Consider the following 19707-nt stretch of genomic DNA (forward strand, 5'->3'; position numbering starts at 1 on the left):
ACACAGGAAAAAATCTTCTTTTACAACCTAAATTCCATGTTCTTATAAACAAACTGAAGCCAGGGGAGGCCAGGAAGGAGGAGAATGTATTCTGTAGTAATCCTTTGCTTAGGCTATTGCATACATTGGAGCTTATCCAGGTTGAAAAAAAATGAAAATAAAGCCATAGAGTGGGTATAAGCCGAAATATAGTTAGGCCACTGGCCCAAATACACATTTTTTAAAAAGGCTGGAGATGCATATGTACATATATACACACATATATAATATATTCATATGTTATATAAAATAGATATATTTATATAAAAATATAAAGCACATGATATAAAAATAAAATATAGAATAGAAATATAATAGATTTATATATAAAATATATGAATATATAGTACATGTATATATTATATATGAAAGGAACAACACAGAAATGGGAAAAATCATAAACAGTTAAGAAATGTAACACATTTTCTTATTCTTTATTAGTTTAAAAGAAGTCAGATTAACAATAATATGCCCCATAGGGTTCTGAACAAAGCAAAGGCTACTCAGTTGTTTATGCTGAGACAGCTTCTTTCAGGAAGTGAAGGAGAGCAGTGTAAGACCTATTGGCACTCCAAAGCTTATTTTCCATTAAACTCCCTTGTAAATTAGGAAAAGATCTTGTAAAAATGGCAGGAGAAGTTGTGAAGTCAGCTCGCCTTTTGTGATCGCTTGCTTCGTGTTACTGTTCTTGTAAGAGAATTTCTTTTATTCAAACTGAGCTCTTGCATTCCCATTTATGATAGTGTGTGTGTGGGAGGTGGGGCGCAGGGAAGCTCTTGAATATAAAAGAGAGAAAAATTGAAAGTAGCATTGGAATAATTTCAACATAAGCACAGGCTTTTACTTGATTAGCTCCAAGCGTGGAAATATACATGTGAAAGGAGTTGTCCTCTCTGCTCCAGGTCCAGTCATTGGCTCATGGACCACTCTAATCAAGGCATACAGCTTAGAAATGAAAGCCTCACTGGCATTGTGTTCTTTTCTAATTAAAATTCAGCGTATTAAGCACAGTTGAGCACGTCTGTGCATACTCAACATGCCACTGTCACGTCCTGGAAGTTCAAATTGAGAGTACCATGTAAAGGCTCATTTCATAGTGTCATTAAGATTCAGCCTACCCTGAGGTTCTGAAAGGTTTTGACAAAGCGGATGATAATGGCCTGTCAGAAATGTGCAAACACATAAATATATATTAAACTATCTTTTTCCCTCCCTTCCTTTTGGGCACAGGAGCATGAGTGCATTCTAGTTGTGTGGGCTCAGATCTCAAGGAAAATGATTCATCTCTCAGTTTGTGACCAGAAAGAAAAAAAAAAGCTAGGAAATTGTTAAGAGAAAAATAAAAATAAAATAAAATAAATTAAGCAACTAGAAGGTGGGGGTGGGGCATTTCATGGAAAAGCAGTGAGCCCAAAGGATTACCCAGGCCAAAAAAGGTGTAGCATGGGAGCATAAAGGTAGACAGAAGTTGTGAGTCACCAGGTGGAGTGTTTGACTTGGAACAAACCAAGCAAAAGGCATGCCTTGTATTTCATGATAAAGATGTGCTACTTGATGTTATGATCCCTGAAAAGAATGCTTTCAGATGAAACCTCTTTTTAACATCCTAATACATGAAAAAGCCTGCAGAGCCGACTTTCACACACACACGCACATACTGGTTTCTTGATTGTAGTCAAAGGCATAGGATGATTAGGGAGTTGAGGAAATTCACAAATTTTCAGGTGGTGGGAACATACTTCTTTAGACTCGATATTTTGCTTTGCCTTGCTCACTGATCACACATATATGCTGAAACAACAGGATTTTAAGATAAATTAGGCACACAGTAAATAGAGATGCAAAGGTAAACTTCTTCCATAAATAACAGAGGTGGCAAACTTATAACCAGTAATCATCATTTAAAAAAAATATATGCAAAATCCGCATATGTGAATCAATCAATTGTGGATTGATTAATGTTCTCCACTCTTGCAGTTTTCATTTCTAGTCGATGCTGGGCTCTGACGATGGAATCCTGAAGGGCCCTGGTGGAGATGGAATGTCTCACTGTGAAATTTACATCTACTCTTCCTGCAACCCCACCTGATGGGAAATAATTATGTTGAATAGAGCATAGACTCTTGTCCAACCCTTCTCAGGTGGGTGGCATGTGCCTCAAGGGCAGAAGGGAAATGTCATGTCATTCCCATCATTGACATAAGTTCAAGAAACTTGGTTATGAGGATAAACCAGAGGGCACAGTATATGGCTAGAAGGATTGAGAGATAATATACCAATCCCTAGTTTACCTCAGGATGCCTATTTGCCCAGCCGTCAAACAAAGATAATTATGACTGCTGTATACCTTCATTTCTGGTATTTTCTTCTAGGCCTATAATTTTTATTACTATAATATAATAAATATAATATGATGTGATATGACTTAATATAATTAGTATAGAGAATGCCAAGTGAGAGAACTCCCTCTACTAATGTAGATCAACATTCTCTATGAAACATAGAGGTTTAGTGTTATCCGGGGCACCAACAGGCTGTGACTTGCTAAAAGTTGCACAGCCAATATACAGGTCTTCCTGCCTCAGACCATTTTTCTAACCATGATACCATAGCGTCTTTTCATTAACTAAACAAAATATCTGGCAAGTTTTTAAAGCTTCTTAGGGAAAGAAAAGAAGTCAATCATTAATATTTATTAAATGCCTATTTTATGTCAGGCACACTGTTAAGCAAGGGAGATACGATGACGAAATATATTTATTATTTAAAATAATTTAAAAAAAATCTGGACCTGTGATTTCATCAGTACAGGGGAATTTCCAGTGCGGAAATTATGTTTACTGACATATTTTTAGCAATTTCTCTGCAACTTATAGTCTTGGAGACAGTATGGTTACATGGACCATGTGGTGAATTCAGAGCTGAAAAAACTTGGGTTCAAAATCCTGCCTCCAATACTTACTACTGGAATGTCTATGGGTAAGTCACTTAACTTTTAAACCTCAGTTTCTTCAACTACGAAATAGTGAAAATCTCCCTCAAAAATCTGTTGTAATGACCAAATGAAATAATGTAAATGAAAACCTTAAGGCACTACCTAACCAGGCATCATCATCGTCACTATTATTGTTAGCGGTTTCATTTTTACTTCTCCAGTGCCTAGTACAATGCTCGACACTTAGCAGATGCTTAAGAAATACTTGGTGTATTATTATTGTAGCTGTTGTTGTTGTTTTCCTGGGGCTTATCCAAATGACTCATCCATAGTTACAAAGTTAACGTGGGGCAAAATAACTCGAACCTAAATCTCCCGGACTCGAAGGCCAGCCTCTTTACCCATCATGCATGCATGGTACCTTTCCCTTTTGTGATACTTTTCAAAAACATCTCTCATAAATGCAACTGAATCTCAATATTCCCAGTAGGTTAGGAAATAAGCTATGGGCAACAAAAGACTTACGTTGAGATCTCTGAAGTATTCGTTGTAGTCTAAGGCATAGCCTACCACAAATAAATCTGGAATTTCAAATCCAATATCTTAGTAGGAAAAAAAAAGACAAGATAAGTACAAATCCATGCTCTAAAAGGACTTTGTCAATTCATTCTGTGTCCATTTATTTGTTTGGCCAGAAGCAAGCTAGTGAAGTGATAAGGAATACACAGGCCTGGATGCAGTTCAACAGGGGCTTAGGTGACATGGTATGCTTTGCGAGCAAAATCATATTGAAGAATTTCTCTGAACAAATAGAATAGAGAAAGAGCCAACAGCCTCGGTGAATAACAAGCCAAATATGAGTTTTCTCATGTAATACTGTGGAAAAGGCAAGCGTGATCAAATTAAATAATGTCAGCGAAAACATCCTTAAAGCTCTGATGGACTCTACAAATGGCAGCCATTATTCTCAGAATACTGCATGCATCAAGAAGAGGCTGGAATGCAGGAACGGTGAGGTAATCCTACCATTGTACTTGGTCAGATTCAGGGGAGAGCCACCCAGGTGGGGGAAAGGGTTGGAAAACCACTCTGGTGGAGCAAGGTCAAAGGAAATGGGAGGATCCAGCCTGAAGGAGAGAATTCTGAGCGTGGGGTTCATAAGGGTCTGCAAGTAGGCAAGAGGTTAATAAACAGAATAGTAATTAGTGCATTCTCTCTCCAAAGGGCAAGAAGAGAGGAAACTAGCTTCAACTGCAGCATGAGAGATTTAGGTTAAGAATAGGAAGAATTTCCTGACAGGGAAGGTCATTAGACACCAGGTTGGGTCAGTCCAGTCTGGGTTGCGGAATCTCCTTCTGTGAAGGTCACATGTCCATGGTCTTGCCTGAAACAGGAATGAATTCCCAAGGTCTCCTCCATTCCTACTGACCCTAAGTAAGCATGCAGCTCTGCATGGCAACCTAGGAGTTGGAGTACATAAGGACAAACATTAAAATCTTCCTAAGGCACAGATCTGAGCGTGTCACACCACCATCTGAAACCCTCCAAAGGCTCTAAATTGGCTGCTTGAAGTGGTTAGGTAGTACAGTGAATAGGGTACTGGACTCAGAGTCAGAAAGACCTGAGTACAAATCCTGGCTCAGACACATCATAGCTGTGTGACCCTGGGCAAGTAACTTTATTTCTTAGTCTCAGTTTCCTCATGTATAAAATGGTTATAATAGCAGCACCTAAAGTACAATATAAATGCTAGCTATTAAATGGCCTACCAGAAAAAGGTTAGAGGCAGCTAAGGTGGTGCAGTGAGTAGAGCACTGACCCCGGAGTCAGGAGGACCTGGGTTCAAATCCGGCCTCAGACACTGGGCACACTTACTAGCTGTGTGACCTTGGGCAAGTCCCTTAACCCCAATTGCCCTGCCTTCCGCCCTCCAAAAAGAATTTTTTTAAATGGAAAAAAAGGCCGGATCCTTAGCTCAGCATTGAAGGCCATACATCTTAAAGTACCAATCTATCAATCTACCAATCACGGCTTTTCATCATGCATCCCATACTTCAGCCAAATAAGGCTCTTCATCACCTCTCCCACCTTCATGCCTTTGGTCTCACTATTCCAGCCACATGGAATCCCCTCATCCCCCATCTCAACTGAAATTCTACTCATCCTTCAAATGTCACCGCTTCCACTACCTCCCTCCCACCCATTTAGACTGATTCAGCTCTTTCATATGCAATTGTTTGCATTTCTTATGTACCCATCATACTCTATTTTGTACTAAGATCATGAATGTACATGTCTTTTGTCACCTATTATTCTCTAAAACTCCTGATGGTAAGGTACAGGTCTTATTGATCTTTGTATCAATCAACCAACCAACAAGCATTTATTAAGCATCACCTGTATGCCAGGCACTGTGCTGGATACTTGGCATCAGGCTCTGAGTGCTCTTAATTAATGCTTACTGAACTCAAATGCTACGTGATCGTACTTTTCAGAAACCCTAGTTATTTTTACTAGCATATAAATAAGAAAATGTTTTAGTCTTGGAAAAAAATTGTTTTTGGTCTAAAGGGAGTCACTTGATGTCACTGGCATGTTCCCCATCCATACCGTACTTCCCTTGCTCTAATGTTTATTCAGCTTGCTGACCAAAACCTTGGCCAAATTATTTCAGGGACTTTGCAGCAAACATAACTTGTAAAAATCAAGTCATGGCCATTTTGCATTACATGACATTCCAGATACCATTCAAATGAGGGAAAAAAGGGTCATTTCTACAGATAATATAATAAATCATTGGACTGTAGGTTTATTTTTTCAGGCTTCTGACCTGCCTGTCACTTGTGGAAGAATTAGAGAGTTGCATTCTATGAAGAGAAAGTTCATCTCCTAGATAGCATGTTCTGAGAGCCAAAGCCTGTGAGGATGCTTTCTAGAGTTTTTTTCCTTTTCCTGATTTTATGCAAATTTAAAAAATTGGCCCAATGGCCAATCTGGGAGGAGTTCTCCTTCCAGATTTCATAAAAATACAGCCAAATAATACTTTACCAGTATATTAATTTTGTTTTGTAACAGTTTCTGAATGGCCATTTGAGTAAACCTTCCTACCAGAGGAGACAGTAACTGAAGAGGTGGGGCTCTATTCTGTCCTGTTCAGACAGGTAGCATCCCACCCCAAGGAAGATCTTAGAACGAATGTGCCATTGTAATCATTCGAGTTATTATCACATGACCTCTTTGGAACAAAGTCATGATATAAAGCCAAGAATAGTGATAAATAACCAAGTTCAACAGCTCCCACAAAGACAGAAATGTGCACACTGGGAATCTGCCACTGAAAAGATCCCCCATCATTAGGTTGTGGGTCCATACTCCCTGCTAGGCAGCTGGAGCCATCAGAGGCACATAGTGGTTCTGCCAGACCTACGCACCTTCTGCCGGAACAAGAACACAGACAATCACTGACTGGTAGTCAAAAGATTCTCAAGAAGAGTACTTACAGTCAGGTCGAAAGCCATCACTTCTGGGTGATCTCTTCACCAACAAACTACCATTAAAAAGAGGTAACATGTTATGAGTAGCTGAAATAACATCTCTTTGGATGGCCAGTGCTATTTGGAATCTTTAAGATGCATTTCCTGCCACCCCACACCTGAGGACCTACAGAATTACCATGGTCATCTAGGAGTCATAAGAATCCTGTTTCTATTCTTGTTATTGCTACTTCTTTCATCATGACAAAGATCTCTCCAATGAAAGAAGGAAGCAGGGTACTATCTCTGGGTACTATTCATCTAAGCTACTTCTAGGAAGGGTCAAAGAGTGGGTGGTAGAGAAGGGATCCAGAAGGTACAAAATTATGTTTTCCCTTCCCTTGCCTCATCATTAGCTTAGGAGCTAAGGGGACTTTTTTTTTTAATGTTATGGCCAATCACAGGTCTCCCTGGGCCAAAGGATCATGGGTAAGGCATCCATATTATGCCAAAGCATGTTTTTTTTTTTTTTTTTTAAGAGAAAGAATAGGCTTAGACTGTGAATTTCAGACTTACCTTGCCACTTTAATCATGTTGGGCTTATATTTTTCTATTTTGCCAAGCAGAGATTTCATGGTCCTCCCAGTTCCAACAATATCCTTTGTGAAAAGGACATAGAAACATTCAACATCATTCTTCCCTAATAACAATGTGCAATGATTAAGAATATTATCAAGAGAGTGAGAGGGTAGGGAGCTGGCTGGCTGATCTATTTTAAGGCTTCTACTTCTCCTGATTTGCTGAGTGTTCTCGAAGCTGCTCTTTGAAGCCTTTGGCTCTTAGCTTGAAGGGCTAAATTCAATCTTTGGACATGCATGTGTGGTTTTCCTCTGATTAGAATTGGAGCTGTGAGTGCACTTTCAAGGGCTAAATTTGGCCTGGAGGTTATAGGACACAATACAATGCACATGAATTTTCATGGACATACTCTTTACATTTGAATACCCTTAAAATATAAACTTCTCCCCCACCTCCCCAGCCCCATTTAGGGAGAGATTCTGTGACTAAAGGAGCTAAAGGTCTGGAAAGCAGCTGGTGACAGGGAGTGAAATGAGAGGTGGGGGTGGGTGGGCACAACTGCACTTGGCTGGGGATCATCACTGGTGATGACCTGAGGCACAATTAAAGCAAAAGAGGCCACAGAAACTTAAAAAAAAAGAAATAAGCTGTCAGTTAATGATTGGTGAAACAAAGGATTTATATCCCAGCAGCCTGGGTTGAGCAACTTTTTGGAATGGAGGACACTTTACAAGTTTTGTTGAAAAATAATGGGCTTATATACATGTGAGATATGTAGGCATTCATGGAGCAGTCCCTTAGAATACTTTCTCAACAAAGTTCATTTGAGAACTATATGTGGTTCATTGAAAATATCTGCCTGTGCTTACTCTGGTAGGCCAAGGGTTCTTAATTTTATGCGTGTGTGTCACGAACCCCTTTTGACAGTCAATGTGGTAAAGCCTATGTTTTAAAATGCATAAAATAAAAACCATAGGATAAAATCTTTTTACAAAACCAAAACCAAACAGACAAAAAAGCTTGCAAATCCCAGGTTAATAATCCTTGCTCTAGACAGGAGTATTTTCTTCCTTTTTGGACAGATGTGCCACAATTTCCATCTCAGTTGAATGGCCTCTCTGGAACTCTGGAAGCTGAGCTTTAGAGGGGAGAGGATATGGGAGAGAGAGCACAAGCTTAGAAGTAAGGAAACTTGTGCTCCCTCTGCCCTGTCATTAAATTGTTGTTTGTTTTTCATTCTCAAAGAGGACCAATGACATTAGGAAGGTGATGTGTTGACTTGTAAGTGAATTGGATTTAAGTGAGGCAGGGCTGTGCCAAGTCGCCAGCCTCACTCCTCCAGAGTCATCAGAGTTCAATAGCAAGATATAGATCCGGATGACTGGAGATGGCTTTCTCCCTGTCACTAACTAGATGTGAGATTACACATGCATTTCTTCAGTTGTAAAATAGAAGTGATCTCACCTACATCACATTAGGGCAACTAAGTGTAGCAGTGAATAGACCTCAAAGCCTGGAGTCAAGAAGACTCTTGAGTTCAAATCTGGCCTCAGACACTTACTAGCTGTATGACTCTGGACAAGTTACTTAACCCTGTTTGCCTCAGTTTCCTCATCTGTAAAATGAGCTGGAGAAGGAAATGGCAAATGACTTCAGTATTCTTGCCAAGAAAACCCCAAATGGGATCACAGAGTCTGAAAACAACTGAACAACAACTTACATAGCTGTTGTAAAGATCAAATGAGTCAATAGAAGTCAAAGCCCTTAGAGAAAGGCTAAATTGTCTCATTTGCTACCTGTGTGACCTTAAACATGTCACTTAACTCTTTTAGCTCTCAGTTTTTTCACCTACGAAATAAGGGATTTGGAAGAGACGGTCTCTAAGACACTCTCCAACTCTAAATTCCATGATCCAAAAGCAAAGTATTCTTTTTGAAAAAATACCATGTCTTGTAGATATTTTTTCTTTTAAATTAAATTTTACTTTATTTTCAGATCTACATTTTCTTCCTCTCATTCTTCCCCTTCACTGAGAAGGTGAGAAAAACCACATCTCTGTCACAAACACATACAGTCAAACAAAACAAGTTCCTAATTGAAAATGTCCAAAAAGCCTCAATCTGTATCTGAGTCCATCACCTCTTGAACAGGAGGTTGGCAGCAGCACATAACAGCCATTTAATCAATTTCCTGATGATGGAAACTTGCATCTGTATGACTTTTGATCATTTGCAATGCATTTTCATATTCATCACCTCATTTGGTGCTAACAGAAATGCTGTTAGGCAGGTAAGGTGGATATTATTACCCTGGTTAATGGATGAGAAAACTGAGTATAATTAGGGTTAAGTGATTTGTAAAGGTTACTTGGGAAACTGTGGAACCAGGACTGTCTATCGATAAATCGATTGACTAGAATCCAAGTCTTCTTGTTCCCAAGCAACTGTGAGAGATTCTAAGCTATTTAAGGACAGCAATTAGATCTGTACCATCCTGTTCTATGGAATCCAAGTAACAGCTAGGATACAAAGGGATCCAAGAGCTACTTGGAGATAGGGAACACAGTGCTCATTTAAAAACTCACCATAACAATCTGCCAACTATTAAAAACTGGACGAGGACAAGTCAGCTTACCTCCACAATGAGTACATTCTGAAAGACACAAATGAAACACAATTATTCAGAATACAATTTGAAGAGCTATCATCTAGCATTTGGTTCCTTCCATTTCAAACCCCACAATTTGCTCCAGCTCTGCCTCTACAGGAGAAAACCCTGTTAAGTGTATGGGTCTATGACCCAGTTACTCCAGTTATTGCAAGGACCATTCTGGGTGTTCCATGGATTTGTGCTAACCCAAATCACTTCAGCTGGAATAGGAGTAGGGTTTTTCCAGGTCCTCAGCAGAATTTGCTTTTTCTTCTTCTTTTTTTATCCCCATTGCTTAGGACTGTTCCTGGTATATAGGTGCTTAATACATGCTTGTTGACTTAATTGGACTTGACTTGTTACCATATACTCTGGATACTAAACAGATTCATATAATCTCAGAGTTAGAAGGGTCCTCAGGAATGATCTAGTGACCTCATCCAATTTGCACCTGAACATGATGACCAGTCGACATCCATTCTCTAGTGAAAAGGAATCCACTACCCCAGATGCAGCTCATTTTACTTTTGGACATCTTGAATTGGCAGGACGTTTTTTCTTACATTGAACCTAGTCTCCTTAATACGATGTCCATCAGTGGTTCCTGATTCTGCTCTGTGGGACCAAATATAAAGAGTCTAATCTCTGTCTGCTCAACAGCCTTAGAAAAACTTAAAATTAGCTGTCCTGTTCCCCCTCTGAACTTTCTCTTCTCCAGGTAAAACATCTCTAGTTCTTTCAATTAATATTCATAGGTCATGGTGTCCATTCTTCCCCACCATCATGGATGGCCTCTGATGGACCCAACTCAGCTTGTACGAATTTTCTTAAAATTTAGCACACACAACCAAGCATGATGCTCCAAATATTGTCAAACTAAGTAGAGTATAGGGGAACTATCCCCTCATTGGTTCTCTTAATATAACCTAGGAGGGAGTTTTTTTTTGACTGTCAGGACACACTGTTGGCTCATATTGAGTTTACAATCCATTGAAATCCCTAGATTGTTTTTTATTATTTTAAAAGGATTCCTGCCTGTTGCATCAAACTTGTAGAGTTGTTTTTTTAAATCCCAAACAAAAGACTCTGTATCTATCCTTGTGAGATTCAACCTACCATTCTAGCCTAGCAAGAGCTTTTGGGGATCTTGGCAGCAGTCAACAAGTTAACCACCTCTCCAAGCTTCCATAAATGTGTGTGCTATATCTTTACCCAAGTCATTGATGAAACGAGTGCAGGGCCAAAGACATATATATCCCTAGCAATGCTCCACTCTAGAGCACCCCCCTCCAAGATGATACTGACCTATTGACTGCTCTTTGGGTTTGGTTCAAGATTCCAAATCCCTATAACTAGTGGATAAAGCATTGGACCTGGAGTCAGGAAGACCTGCATTCAAATCCAGCCTCAGATACTTACTGTGAGGGATAATCACTTAACCTGCCTGCCTCAGTTTTCTCAACTATAAAATGACAATAATAACAGGGTTATGAGGATCAAACAGTGCCTGGTACATTATAAGAAGTACAGATTAGTCAGAATAATAGTAAGTGTTATCATTTAGCCCACATCTTTCCAGTTAGCTCACAACTTCGACAAGAAGTCTGTCAGATGTCTTGCTAAATTCAGTTATACTCTGCCTATGGCACCCCGCCTTATCTACCAACCTAATGACCTTGTCAGAAAAGGAAATGAGGTTAGGCTGGCATGACAATTGAACAAACATATATTTAGTTAAGCATCTATTTAATGAGGCCATGCTAACTCTTACTGGCCACCACCTCCCTTTTTGAAGCCTCACAAACAGGGGTTCTTAACCACTTTTGTGTGTGTCATGGACCCCTTTGGAAGTCTGGTGAAACCTATGAGCCCTTCCTCAAAATCATGCTGTTAAATGAATAAAATAAAATACAGAAAATTACAAAGGAAATTGATTACATTAAAATATAATTATTCAAATACTAAAAAAAAAAACAAGTTCATAGACCACAGTTGGGAACCCTTGTTCTAGAGTTTTTACCGGGAATTAAAGTTAAGTTCAAAGACTACAGCCTGAAGATTCCACATTTTTCCTTTTTTATTAAAAAAATGGATAATATTTGACTATCTTCAATTTCATGGCACCTCTCCCAGTCTGACTTCTTTAAAAAAAAGGATATCTTTTGTTTTTATATCTCCTATTTTTAACATGGGACAGTTATCTCTTATGAAATATTAACAGACTAAAAAGAGAAAAACTAAACATTAAAAATGTGTGATGTATGCACTGTTCCATAGCCATAGTCCCCCACCTCTGCAAAGAAGCAGAGGAAGTGACTTCCTCTAGCTTTTCTATGGGGTCAAACTTGGTCAATATGATTTTACAGCATTCAGTTTAAATTGTTTTACTGTTTTTATTTCCCTTGACATTATTGTAATTATATGTATATATGTATGTCTATATATACATACTGTATACCAAAAGTCAAAGTGCAGTATTAAGATTTAATATATAAATTTAAAAATATACTGATACATTAAATATAAGTATATATAAATATATATATATATTATATTTATACATAAAAATATATAAATATATAAATATAGCTGATACGATAAGCAAACTGGGAGAGCAAGGAATAGTTTACCTGTCAGATTTATGGAGAACAGAAGAATTTATGCTCAAGCAAGAGACAGAGAACATTATGAAATGCAAATTGGATAATTTTGACTACATTAAATTGAAAAGATTTACACAAACAAAGCCAATGCAACCAAGATTAGAAGGGAAGCAGAAAACTGGGAAAGAAGTTTTACAACCAATGTCTCTGATAAATGCCTCATTTCTAAGATATATAGAGAGTTGAGTCAAATTTATAAGAATACAAGTCATTGCCAATTCGATAAATGGTCAAGGGATATGAACAGGCAATTTTGAGGTGAAGAAATTAAAGCTATCTATAGTCATATGAAAAAAGGTCTAAATCATTATGGATTAGAGATATGCAAATCAAAGCAACTCTGAGGTACCATCTCACACCTGTCAGATTGGCTAACATGACAAAATAGGAAAAGGAGATGTGGGAAAGCTGGAACACTGGTGCATTGTTGGTGGAGTTATGAACTGATGCAACTATTCTGGAGAGCAATTTGGAACTATGCCCAAAGGGCTATAAAACTGTGCATACTCTTTGATCCAGCAATACCACTTCTAGGGCTGTATCTCAAAGAGATCATAAAAAAGGGAAAAGGACCCACATGTACAAAAACATTTATAGCAGCTCTTTTTGTGGTGGCCAAGAATTGGAAATTGAGGGGATGCCTATCAATTGGGGAATGGCTGAACAAGTTATGCTATATGATTGTGATGTGATACTATTGTGCTATAAGAAATGACCAGCAGGACAATTTCAGAAAAAACCTGCGAAGATTTGTATGAACTCATCCAAAATGAAGTGAGCAAAACCAGGAGAACGTGGTGCTAAGTAACAGTAATAGTGTAAGGAAGATCAACTGTGAAAAGAGTGATGTATCGCACAAGCTCATGATTATGTTGAATTTTAATAAAAACATATCAGTATTTTAAAATTAAAATAACTGATTTTTTTGGTGAATTTGTGGCATTTATGCTTCTGAAATTAAAGCTCAAAACTGCATTAAGACTTTTGGGGCACCCCATATTGTTTTCCTGGTCTTATTTCAATTGGCATTAGTTTATTTGTGTCTTCCCAAAGTTCTCTGTATTCATCATACTTATTGTTTCTTACAGCATGGTAATATTCTATTGCCTTCCCATAGCATAATTTGTTTAGCCATTCTGCCGTCAGTAGGTACCAGAATGGTTGGACAAGTTCACTGCTTTACCAATTTGCCGATCTTGAGGTCTTGATTTGCATTTCTAATATTACCGATTCAGAGCATTCTTTCACATGGTTGTTAAAAGTTTTCAATTCTTCTTTTGAGAAAGGGTTTTTTTTTCATGTCCTTTGACTACTTGGGGAATGGTTTTTGGTTTTGCCTACTTCTGTTAAGTGTCTGTATATTTTCCATTCTTTCTGGGTTTTCAAAGATCACAGACCAACAACAGGTGTCCTCATCATGAATTCATTTGGAGTATAAAAGACTACTGAGACTGTCATCCGGATAAGAAGCCAAGATAAATCTCAGTAATGTAGATAGTGCCTCTGGCTTTATCGCAGATTCAGGTATAAAATCCCCAACTCTCAAGAGCTACCGAGATTGTGGAGGATTCAATTTTAGCCTCTTTGATCCAGCATCTTAGGGAAGAAAATCATGCAGATATTTAGGGGACTGGGAGGGATTTAATTGGAAAAATTTGGATGATCAGGGGGTAAATGATTAGCTTTGCTGGTAGTGGAAAAAAAAGCTATTATCTTTCCTCTATGTCTTTAATTTCTTAGTAGTTACTGCATGTTAAATATGTTCACTGCATCGAATTAAAATTGAACTATAATATACTACTGCAATTAATTACCAGGGTCTAACAGCTCCAGATATGGTGGTTTCCAACCTCCCTACCCTGTCAGCTTCCAGTTTTCTGGCTAATTCAAAAGGAAAGCCAGTTATGAATTAAATGGCAAGAACACTGGATCAGAAACCAGAACAAGCGGGTTCTTGTTTTGGATCTATCACTTAGTTGGTATGTGAATTTGGACAAGTGACTTAACCTTTCTGCGTCTCATCTACAAAATGGGGGTGGTAACACATGCCTTACCTATCCCACAGAGTTGTGAAAATCAGATGACAAAATGCATGCAAATTGTTAAATGCTATACAAATGTAAGCTATTATTAGCCCTCAGTTGCCAACGGGCCTCAGGGAGATTAAATCACAATTTAGCAAGTGATTTGTCCTCATTTTTATTCATTCCCCCCAGTGAAAAATGCTAGTAATTCCCTTCATATTTTTGCTTCTCCTTAACATTTTTCCCCTACCCAGACTGAACTATAATCTATTTTCAGTTATTTTTTGAAGTTCACTTCCACAGCTCCTAAGTGTTTTCATTTTTGAGTGGGCTACCTTTTGAAATTCTGTTCAAAACCTACTGTACCTTCTCCAACACTCCCAATCTGATATTATGCTTACTGTATCTCAGATGTTTGCCAGTAACTGTCTGAATCGTCCCATCACACCTAGCTCATTTCCTCACAGAAAACCTAGTAAAATCTCCAGCCTACTGGCTGAAGGCAAAGTTTTCTTGGGGACCAAAAATATTCTCTCTCTGAATCTTTTTCTTTCCTTGCTATTTCAGGATCTAGGCTCGAAGTTTTACTATAAAGGAAGTATATGCAGATCGTAGTTATTTCCTAAAAATAGGTTATTCAAAGATGTTTGAACATGCTGAAGAATTTCTTATACTTGGTTTTCTTAATTTGATGTACCACTATGGTATGTCACTCAGCTGGTCTAGAACCAAAATGTTTTCAACAGGCTCTTCAGGAGAAACAAAAGAGCACAAACACACTTTTTTTGGGGGGGTGGGGCAATTAGGGTTAAGTGACTTGCCCAGGGTCACATAGCTAGTAAATTCCTGAGGTCACATTTGAACTCAGGTCCTCCTGATTTCAGGGCCAGTGTTCTATGGACTACACCACCTAGTTGCCCCTCACCTTTTCAAGCCCTTTGTAACCTGCCTGATACCCAAACCTACTCCCCCAGTCTTCTTTTTTTAAGTAATGGCGTTAAGTTGCTGGCCCAGCGTCACACAGCTAGTAAGTGTCCAAGACTGGTCACATCCACACTTTTTAAGTTTAATCAGCAATATTAACATTTCTTCCATACATTCTAAAGTCTAAAAAATCAATAAAACAATAAATCAAACCCTGGTTTGCAACATTTGCCAATTCCCAAGCTGTAAATGCTCACACCGCAAATTTAACAACCAGCTCTCCAGAGCCAATCTGAGCTTGCTCTAGCATACACCTATCTATAACAATCTATTTTAAATATGGTGAAAAAATTCTGGTAGTTATTAGTCACACACAAACAGAAAGTGCAATTACCATCAGTCACATTACCAACAAATATGATAGACGACTTTAAATATGTATGTATATATCATATATATTATGGGGTGTGTGTGTGTGTGTGTGTGTGTGTGTCTGTGTCTGTGTCTGTGTATTATGGAGAATGCAGAAAACCATCTTATTTCTCTTATTCCTAGAGTTGTAATATTCATGTGAATAAACATTTATTAAGCACCTACTATGTCCCAGGCAATGTGCTAAGTGCTGGGGATACAAAGAGAGGCAAAAGACAAGCCTGGCTCTCGAAAAACCAGAAGTCTAATGGAGTGTGAGGTCTCTTAGTGTGTTCCTATCGTTGAGCAAATTCTCCGCCTAGTCAGAGAAACAATGAGAAGGAATGATTGAAATAGCTATTAACACAAATAGGGCCAAAAAAATTTGGCAGGTTCAGAGGCTTCATTCTGGCACTGTATTATAAACTTGCTTGGATTAATTAAAACACCCAAACCCAACCCTGACATTTTGCTCTTAACCCACACATCTGTGCTCTCAGGCAGCTAAATCCGGGCATCATTTTCATACATTGAGTTTTATTTCTTGATTTGCAGAGATTCCCCTTCCCCCTCCACCCTTAAACATGGACATGATTTTCTTGCTCTAATGGATGCACTGATTTTGCAATGCATCAGAATTAAACTAACCCCTAAAAAATATAAAAATGATTCGCAGGAGCACATTGTGCCGACAACGTGAACACACACAGAAAACTGCTTTTGCCATGGTGAGCTAAAGAGGCCATTTATCTGGATCGTTAAAGGCTCCATTTCTTCAACAGCACTGACCTATTTAAACCCATGACTCAGACAGACTTCCACGTGAGCATCTTTTCCATGCTGTAAGAAAAAAAAAAAGCCCTGCACTGTACAGGGCTTTCTTCTTCCTAAATACCCACCTTATTAGAAGCCTCTGGAAGGAGTTGTATTAGTGCCTCATATAGTGAGTGTGAGATTTATGATCTTAGCATTTCAGAGTTGGGAGGGATCCCAAGGATCCATGGCCTGGAAGAGAGACTTGTCTTCTTTACCTGGAAAAGGAAGATTCTCTTCTATTTAAATTTCCCGCATTTTTTCCTCTTGCATTTCAGACTTCAGGAAACTTGAAGTTATTCCCTTCATCTTTTTTTTTTTTTAGTGGGGGTGGGGGAAGATGTCTTTTCGTACTCTTGGCTGGTTCTCTCAGTTGGTCTGAAGTGGTTCTTCCAGCCACTTGTGGTGGCCTACACAGGCCAGCTATTCTTATTTGTAAAGTTGGCTTCTCCATCCTATGAACCCAAGTTCACCTCTGGAACCCTTCCTTTCTTTAGGCCATGTGGCCTAAGCCACCATGAGCCTGAGGAAGGTGTTTCCACGTTACCTCCATCATGGGTCTCTCATCAGATGGTGTCCTCATTCCACAGGATGGAAAAATGATTCTTGTGAGCTATTTTCTTGTTTTTTTTTTATCTCAATCAAATGAGAATATTTGATTATCTTCCACCTAGCCTCCCGCAAATCCAATGAACAACCAAATCCTATTGATTTTTCCTTTGAAAAGCTTTCAATATCCCTTTCTTTGTCATTATTATATATTATTATAATAGGTTGTGTTGCATTTGGGAAACTACATAGTTCTTTCTATGATCTCAGGCTGCTACCTGATCAAAGTCTATCTTTCTAACAATAACATTTTCCTGGTGATGCTACATAGCTGTGAATCATGGAATGCAATCTCACAAAAATCAAAACTGTAGGAGATTCAAAGAATATCAGAGGGACTGATGGTTCTTGTATACATAAGGGTTGGCATGTTGCTAAAGATGACTTGCAAATATGGAGTTGATGCAAAAAAATAGCACCAAGGAAATGGATCTTTGGAAAAGGTGTGAGAATGAAGTCAAGATTTAGGTAGTTCAATCAATCAATATCTATTATCAAATTAATCAAGATTTATTATCAAATAATTTATTTATGTATGCCTTCTATGTGCCAGGTACTGTGCTAAGCACTGGGGATACAAAAAGAGGCAAAAGACAGTCCCTGCCCTCAAGGAGCTTAAAGTCTAATGGGGGAGCGACAACATGGAGAGAGACAACAAATATATACAAAGCAAACTATATGCAGGATAAATAAAAAATAGTCAGCCCTAGAATTAAGAAGAGTTGGGGAAGGCTTACTGCAGAAGGTGAGATTTTAGTTGGCACTTAAAGGAGGCCAGGGAGGTCAGTAGTCAGAGTGGAGAAGGGGCATAGGGGACAGCCAGAGAGAATGCCTGGAAATGAGAGATGGAGTGTCATGGAACAGCCATGAAGCCAGTGTCACTGGAGTTATGTGAATCATCTCCAAGTTGGTGAATGCTCTGATGACATCTAGGCCACTGTGTATCTGTGGCTTTTCACTGGTCATCCCTCATGTCTGATTCTCCTTTCTAGTCTTGACCTTGAGGTCCTTCAAGTTCCAGCTGAAATCCTACCTTTCCTCTGAGATTACCTCCAATTTACCCTGTATATATCTTGTTTGTGCGTAGTTATCTGAATATTGTCTCCTCTGATATAATTCAAGCTCCCTGAGGGCAGGGATAGGTTTTTGTTCGTTTGTTTGTTTGTTTGTTTTGCTTTTCTTTGTGTTTTCAGGACTTGTGGTTTGTGCCTGGAACATAGTAAATACTTAACAAATGCTTGTTGACTTGATTCGACTTGTCACCCTGGGACTGAGGGTGACTAATTGTATGGCAGATATAGCAACGCTCTTGCCTTATATTACATGCTTAAACAATAGCTTTATTTGACCTCTTAGTAGTGGGGTGATCTCTACCTTGGTTTATGTTTGACTTGTGGGGGTACTGGGTGGACAGATATACATGTGTTTCTAGGCAGTAGTATAAACTTTTCCCCTCTGGTCCTTTCCACTCTAGTTCTGGAATGCCTAGACATGCCAATGGCCGGGGCATGTGCCAACATGTGCCAATGGCCTGGGCAGCCATGACTGTTGAGGCAGTGGCAGGGGACAAGTAATGGGGACAGAAGGCTTTAGTTAACTTTGAATGACCGCAGCAGTGACCAGGTCCTCTTGTGTTTTTTAAAAGGGATTTGTTTTCTTTTGTTTTGTTTTGATGAGGAAAACTATTTTAGGAAAATGTGACATCATCCTGGTAGAAATGAGAAGGAAACAATAGCTTTAGGGATCATAACATTTTAAATCTGGAAAAGGCCTTTGGGATCATCTATTCCAATCCTCTCATTTTTAAGATGAGGAAAATGAAATCTAGGGAGGGGCAAAGTGACTTGACCATCACAGTATTCCGGTCAATTCAACAAATATTTTCTTAGTTGCTTACTTTGTGCAAGGTATTGTGCTTGGTGCTAGGGATACAAAGACAAAGGAAATGGTCCTTGCCTTCGGTGAACTTATAGTCTATTGGGAGATATGGCATCTACAGAGATAAATATAATAAACTAACTAGCATTTATGTATCCCTTTAAAGTTGGCAAAGAGTATCATACATGTTATCTCACTGGATCCTCACAACATTCTGGGAGATATTATTACCCCGACTTTACAGATGAGGAAACTGCGGCTGAAAGAGGTTAAGGACTGATCTTGGACAAATCCTTAACCTCCCTCTGCCTCAGTGTCCTTATCTGTAAAATGGGGATAATAATAGCCACCTACAACCTGGGGTTGTTGTGAGGATAAAATGAGATAATGTTTGTAAAGCACTTTGCAAACTTGAAAGTGCCATATTAATGTCAATTATTGTTAATACGGTATCAGCATACTGATACAATAATTTTTTTAAAATTCTATTTTATTTTATTTTCAGGTCCACATTCTCTCTTTCCCATCTCCCATCACTCACCTTGCAGAAGGGGAGAAAAACAAAACCCATTCAAACATGTACAGACAAACAAAACAAATTCCTTCAATGGTCAAGTAAAAAAAAAACAACTCTCAATCTACCACTGCAAATTAATTCTTGCTATTCACTGGAAGGTCAAATACTGAAGCTGAAGTTTAAATACTTTGTC

The 19707-nt window shown here is 38.6% G+C and overlaps 1 protein-coding gene across 1 annotated transcript in view; it reads right to left on the reverse strand.

The window, feature by feature from the left end:
- Nucleotides 1–447: 447 nt before the first annotated feature.
- PRTFDC1 (phosphoribosyl transferase domain containing 1) overlaps nucleotides 448–19707 on the reverse strand; it is a 98694-nt gene continuing 79434 nt past the window's right edge. Inside the window, exons 5-9 of the mRNA XM_036760992.1 lie at nucleotides 9661–9678; nucleotides 7024–7106; nucleotides 6475–6521; nucleotides 3500–3576; nucleotides 448–1830 (exon numbers count right to left, since the gene is read on the reverse strand). Coding sequence (XP_036616887.1) covers nucleotides 1783–1830; nucleotides 3500–3576; nucleotides 6475–6521; nucleotides 7024–7106; nucleotides 9661–9678 — 273 coding nt within the window. The 3' untranslated portion in view covers nucleotides 448–1782. The remainder of the gene's footprint in view (nucleotides 1831–3499; nucleotides 3577–6474; nucleotides 6522–7023; nucleotides 7107–9660; nucleotides 9679–19707) is intronic.

Source organism: Trichosurus vulpecula, chromosome 5, assembly GCF_011100635.1.
Source record: "Trichosurus vulpecula isolate mTriVul1 chromosome 5, mTriVul1.pri, whole genome shotgun sequence".
Classification (NCBI taxonomy): Eukaryota; Metazoa; Chordata; class Mammalia; order Diprotodontia; family Phalangeridae; genus Trichosurus; species Trichosurus vulpecula.